At 32.6% G+C, this 6,876-nt stretch overlaps 1 protein-coding gene across 1 annotated transcript; it reads left to right on the top strand.

The window, feature by feature from the left end:
* The first annotated feature begins 1,814 nt into the window (after positions 1 to 1,814).
* LOC149773118 (uncharacterized) lies at positions 1,815 to 5,640 on the top strand. Its single transcript, XM_089946808.1, has 2 exons — positions 1,815 to 2,473; positions 2,884 to 5,640. Exons 1-2 carry the CDS (start codon positions 2,003 to 2,005, stop codon positions 3,004 to 3,006), a joined length of 594 nt encoding a protein of 197 aa, XP_089802934.1. The 5' UTR covers positions 1,815 to 2,002; the 3' UTR covers positions 3,007 to 5,640.
* Positions 5,641 to 6,876: the final 1,236 nt, after the last annotated feature.

Genomic DNA, 6,876 nt, shown 5'->3' with positions numbered 1-6,876 from the left:
TTAATTTGTTATGTCCAACTTAGTAGTATCCAAAATGGCAAAATGGATATAAAAGTCAAGAGTTCAGCGAAACGGTTTACAAGTTTCATTATTATTTCCTCTAACACATGTTAGGTTTCAAGTTTAGCTTATTAGGTGATATGTGTTTGTAAATATGTGTTTATCATTAGGTAAATTTTAAAATGCATTTGATTTGCTAGACATCTGGCACCTATGCTTTCTATCAAATAATACATGATAGAGATACAAAATCGAGCATAAAGTAACATATCGGCGTTTATTCAGGACTCATTCCGACAAGCTGACAACACAAATATATGCGTTCCCTCCGCATATTATTTTCGTTTTATAGAAATTCGAAATGTACTTGGACAGAAGCAACAATAGGAGATGACAACAAGTTTCGTTTGTTGTTTCCTTATTTATAAATAAGACAGACATTTGAAGAAACGTTTAAAGTGATTTATGAATTGTTTTGATTATACAAATGAATTGCTACAGACGAGGAATTGGGAATGAATACAAAATAACTCTAGAATATGAATACGTGGTAGGTACATTTTTGTATGAAGAAAACATGAGCCTCAGTCTTTATTAATTTGAATAAATGATTACGTTGAACGAAACAAACAAAAGCGTTGCTTACATGAATATGACAATTTTTAATTACTTTTACGTTTTGTTTCCTTCTCTGTCTATCTCAATACCATTTAATCATGTCATGCATAAATACTAAGGCAAATGTATAGCTTTTAAGGTGAATCTTCATCTGTAACAATGAGGCTTATTTCTCATGCTAAGTTCGTGTCCTTTTTTGCACCAACATTGAATTGACAATAATGTTACGGCCATCATTAATATACATATTAACAATTTTAGTTATCGCCTCATATGAAGTTAATCTGCAATATTGACTCTAATGTCTAGCTCCTAGCATAGTATTGGGACACTATGCTTTTGTTTGTAACCGCAATCAATTTTAGAAACAAAAGGCATCAATGTTACACAAACACACAAAACGTAATAATTTCATTTATCAATTCATAATTTCTTACCTAAGTATTGCCACAGGTCCCAAAGACTGTCAACTTCTTGGCATGTTTAATCAAAGGGGAATTATTGTAATAACACCGTCACCAAATATGCATGATTTAGTCTATGTTTTCAATCAACAGATGTGATGAAGTTCACCTTCTTTTCTAAACTCAATAATTCCGGAAATTTCTGAGTTAAATCTCTTCAATAAATATATACAAGAGTTTACCCTTTTAAATTTGATTTCGATTATAATATTAAACATAATATTTGCAAATATTTGATGCAGATGACATAGCTTTTAATGAAATGTACTGCTCTAAAAACCTGAAGCGTTTACTTGGTAGTCTGATTATTTACATCCATGTAGTTTGAAAAGCCAATACGTTGATAGTGTTAGAAACCCACTGGCGAGAATCAGGTTATAAATTATAAAATAATGATATACTAAATTTTGTGCATAATTTATATTATTGATGATTTTCGTTTTTTAAAATCGGTTTAGAGCGAATAAAACAAACAAAAGTGTGTGCAAATAATACTGCTTCATAATGACCAAATTGCTCTAATTGACTTACCATTGAACCTCGTAGTAACAATATATGTATTGTTAAGTTCTTAATAGAGCCTAGAATTGCCCAAACCTAATGTTAACTTCTCATAGACCAAATAGTGACATACGTAATGCTAAATTCTTATCGATTCAAATAGTGGAAAATGGCGATGTTAAATTGCCAGGGGACTCCATGGTGATATTCCTAATTTTATATTGCATACGACTCCATCATGATTGATGTGCATGCATGATATTCTTTCATTACTGCCACTAGTCCTGCAGCTTTTGATCGTTTGCCATGAAACTAAGTAAATAGTATGGTCATCACCTAAAGATTTACATCTTGAAATAACACTTTACATTCTCAATTTGTATCCAGTGGAGAATCTTCCAATACCCACAAATGGAAAAATGTCACCAGGGATTTCCAGAATACAGAATAGACCATTACCTGTTCCTAATACACAGGAAACTGCTAGCAGAGGACCTTACAGATCAGAGTATCCAAATCACAAAAGAAAATCAAGAAGTTTACATAACCTTTTGGACTCAGCACAAAATAAATTGTTTCCGTTAAGGAGTGACTTATCATTGCAAATATTGTACTCCCCAACACATATAATTGGTAGGGGCATAAGGAATGGCTCACAAGATTATAATTTGACAAAGGGAATATGTAGCTGTGACGATATTCAGCATGGCGATATGAATATGGACAAAGATGGGATCAAACTAGAATTTCTGTATGCAAAGGTTCGAAAAGACAAGACAACCAACACAGATGAACATAGTGCTAATGCAAAATCTGGAAGCCTAAACAATATTCGACATGAATGTTTCCAGGAAGATGCACACGAAGACCTGTACAATACTATAGATGAGGTAGATTTCAAGGATTCTCTGTCTGTCTCTATGTCTGTCTCTCAATTTGGCTAGAATGTACACGTTATACCCATCATACAGGTACTAGCAATACAAACGAATGTTCACTTCATTCATTACACTTATTGAACAAAAGATGCAATCTGATGCACAGTGATGTTCAAATTATATATCTTATACGGTCGAAATGACATAGATAACCTGGTCTGTGACCGTAGGGCTAATCACCTAGATAAGTTTTACAATCCATCTAAACAATACAAAGCTTATATTTAGAAAGATCACCAAAGACTTGTATATGCGCCAATCACTATTGGAACCTTTATTTTCGTTACGCTTTATTTTGTTTGTTTTTTGTTTGGTCAAAATTGTCTAATTAAGATTATTTAATGCAATCTATTTCTTGACAGGATGATTCGTTCGTCTACGATGACGTGAACAAGAGTTGCATGAACGAAACCTCAAATGAAGAAGAAATGAATACCAGACACGGAGAATCCAATTATGACTATTCAGCTGCTCCAATTCTGTAATCGCAACATTTAGCTGCTCATGAGAACGAAGAAGACAGAGGGAAAAAAATCCTATTCGTGGTCAACCACCAAATCTTCATTATTGCAGTCGCGGATGTTTTAAAATAGCTACTTTTGCCGAATGTAATTATCGATGCGTCCTTGTTTGCTCAGTGCACCCCTTCAAGGAAATATAAACAATATGAACACATGTTCTCTATTCGTACTAGCCCATTTTAAAAAGTATTTGAACATATTTTCGTACCTGGAAAAGAACTATATATATATATATATGGATATTGACCACATGAACATATTCCTTCTTTTAGTCTAGTTAGATTATGGATCACTTGCACTCTACAGTTTTGTAAGAATTGTTCTCGAGGCTGCAAGTGCTGCATATCAAATCTTTTACTTTTTACCCATCCCCATTCGCTCATGCGCATACAACATTTACATTCACCGTAGGTCTCAACAAATGTAGGTTACATTTGATATTTAAACGAGTAAATTGTTTCATCTTATCAATTACAAATATTTGCTATGATGAATGTTTTAATTACATAAATCTACAAAACAATTTCTCAATTGTATCTTCTTTTTCCCATGAAATACTTTATGTTAAATTTCTTCAAAAGCACTACTTAGGTAACTTCACTTTGTACACAATGTTGCCGAAAGTAATTGATCATTTGCAACAATGGCTATATGTACGTCATGCTGGTGACAAATTATGTTCAGATTTGACAAATATTTTTCATTTCAAATTATATTCAAATGTAAAATTTTATTCAGATCATAAATGTTTATTCACAAGGAATTCTGTAAAATATCTTCAATTGTTCTCAACGTGAGATGAAAATAAAGTCTATAAAATTATAGTTTTATTTGCACGACTCAAATCAAATGTTTATTAGAACAGTAAATATTGTTACTAGAAAATCGACAATTGATGAAATAGAATATTATTGATACATGAAATATTATATCCATAGTTAGAAAACAAAGTTAATGGAGACAATAAAAGATGTATCTGAATAACCAGGCGAGCTTTCTTATCTGAAACAGATGGGTAAATTTCCAAAGGCTTGTGTTCTTTTGTTTTCTTTAATGTAGAATAAATAATATTTTAAGTACTTTCTCCTCACACTTTTTGTTCACAGTGTTTCGTGGATTATTTCATTCAAAATATAAATTTGTTACGAAGTTGAGTATGTTTGTCTCTGTATACACTCCGACTTTGACAGTTATTTATTAACAATTGATGTAATACTTTATGTTTAACGTACCTGTCGCAATTTCCAAATACTTTTTTGTTTGCCTATCCAACAATTGAAGTGATGAGAAAGGTATCCTCCTGCAATACTCATTATGCCTTGTTCATGATAAGAAAGGTAATCTCCAGAAGCACCCAGTAACCTTTCTTATGATAAATGGGATACGAGTAAATTAGTTTAAATATGCTTTATTATAATCAACATTTTACATTTGCTGATAGTTCATATCCTTGTATATAACTTTCCGTCATACAACTTGAACACTTACCTTTACAAAAAATCCAATATTCTCCTATATCAAGGACAATGTTACGGTAGAATAAATATATTAACACTTCAAATGTATCTACATGTTTATCAGTTTACAATGGTCTGGTATGCCTTTAACTGCACCATGATAATGCATAAAACGTGGCATTTAAATTTAAATCTCTGGGCCTCCTTGCTTGTCATAAACCCGAACATCAATAAGATAATATATAAGCAAACGCAGAAATCCTTTTGTAGATGCACGCCTCAATATTAAATTATATTTGACGAATGATAGGAAAATATTGATTTCAATGATAAAAATATAGATTTGTAAATTTTTCCTAACAATGATTCAAACATTTTCGTCTTTGCTTGTCAATGACAAAATTGAAAAACAATTTAGTTTCGATGAGGAAAATAATTGTTTCCACAAACAAATCGATTTACCCATTTGTTGATTTCAACAAAGGAAGTAATTGTTTTCCACATAACAATGGATTCCGTGTCTGTATTTTATTCCTTGTTGCGCTTCCTTTAGGAAGTAGTATTGTCATTATTTTGTTTTGTTTTGTGTACCTATTGTACATTCGTCATGCTTATTTCCATCTGTACTATCATGTATAATATACCATCCACATCTATCTGTATTTTATTGTTTATGTTTGTGAAACCTTTCCCTGGCTTCTCCAACGATTATGTTGGATTTCTTGGCATTTATACATTTTATCAACTCTTCACCAAATCAAATATATTGGAAAACAAATAAAAATGCAAAAACTGCACATTGCATGAAGACCGAGATGAGGTGGTATGAATCACTGGAACAGTTCGGAAAGGCAGGTTTCATCAAGCCACCCACCCAACCACCATCACAAATTAAACAAAAAAGACAACATTTGAATGTGCTGTGGATGGGCTTTAATCTGGCCCTGATTAGCATCTATGTATTCCCAATCGCAAGAGGAGCCCTTTACATGTCTGCATTGATTCATCTTTAAATCGATATACTGACTGGACATATTTGGGCCTAGGTTGTGTCATAAAGCCATTTTGCTCCCCATCCTATACATAATATGCATGTGTGTATACGTTGTATCATTGTTATGCCACAAGATGTATAAATGTTTCATTAAAAGTACACTAGGCCTGTCGAGTTTACTTTTAATGAAAAAATATACGAATCTCATATCAAAGATTTAGCGTAATGCTATAATTTTGTATTATTTATATCACCTACAAATTCACATGCTTGCATTTCAACGTAGTCAAGATTGATTACAATACATTGTGTAGTGACATAACGAATGAACTCTGCACAGCACTGTCCAGTTTTTCCGCTGTAAAATTTACTTCTTAACCTCTTGCGAATAATCACAATCTTCTTTGCACATTGACATTTTTCCTATGTTAATTTGTGAGCTTTTAGTTTTGTTCATATTAATACATAAATATAAGACACACTTAAGATTTAAACAAAATAGTTTAAATACAGACAGAAGAGCGCTATTAACACAGCAAGGTTAACTACTTAATCATTGAATGCGCTGGCTTTCACACACCGGTTATCATATTTAAACGATTTGGAAATATAAACTAAGCGACATGAGAAACCCGGATGAGGTACTTCAAACATTTAAACGTATTTACAGTTCATCTAAGTCGATAATGTGGTATGATTAACATTTATACTAAACATTCAATTGTTTCTATCCGAGTACATTTATCCATCATTCATAGGTCTAGAGACATCGTCGCATGACACAGACGAAATCCGCACTCTCATTTTCTTAGCGGATTTTCGCTGGTATCCTTCTACGAAGAAAATGAGAGAAATAGAGAGAGAGAGAGAGAGAGAGAGAGAGGGTATATACATGCTGACAGACCGTACAAGAAGGGAGAGAGATATTGAGGGGATGGGGAGGCTTACCATAAAGGCATATATTCATATCCCATCCCTACATTTAGTATTAGTCGATTAGTTTGCTGCCTTGCCAACCTATACAATGATAAAGATCGTTCGAGGGGGGAAGAGTAGCTTTGGGTCATTTTAATATTAAATAATATGTTTATAGACACATTTTAATAGGTGTTATAGAACACGAAGAAATAAATAAAAATAAACAAAGCATTAAATAGATTATAGTATATGTATTCTTCTTTTCTAATAAATGTACCGTACAAGTTTTCACAGGCTATTACAACTGTGTATCAATGGTGATGTGAACAATGTATTAAAATCTTTTGGAACACTTACACATAATCGTCAACTAGTCTTAGCTTAGGTTCTTTTAGGTTACTTGATGCAAGTTCAGTTTTTTTTCCTCTCACTCGACATTCCCGCATTAGTTAATGTATGCACTAT

The sequence above is a fragment of the Sinohyriopsis cumingii genome, unplaced genomic scaffold, assembly GCF_028554795.1.
Source record: "Sinohyriopsis cumingii isolate HCF-2022 unplaced genomic scaffold, ASM2855479v2 utg000898l, whole genome shotgun sequence".
NCBI classification, from domain to species: domain Eukaryota; kingdom Metazoa; phylum Mollusca; class Bivalvia; order Unionida; family Unionidae; genus Sinohyriopsis; species Sinohyriopsis cumingii.
The sequence above is the reverse complement of the archived record's forward strand: the minus strand, read 5'-3'. Positions and strand labels throughout refer to the sequence as shown.

What these genes read in the sequence shown, in the direction of transcription:
- LOC149773118 (XM_089946808.1), top strand. Translation starts at nt 2,003, where the DNA reads ATGTCACCAGGGATTTCCAGAATACAGAATAGACCATTACCTGTTCCT. An exon ending in TGTACAATACTATAGATGAG is followed by an intron (nt 2,474 to 2,883) that starts GTAGATTTCAAG and finishes ATTTCTTGACAG; the next exon opens with GATGATTCGTTCGTCTACGA.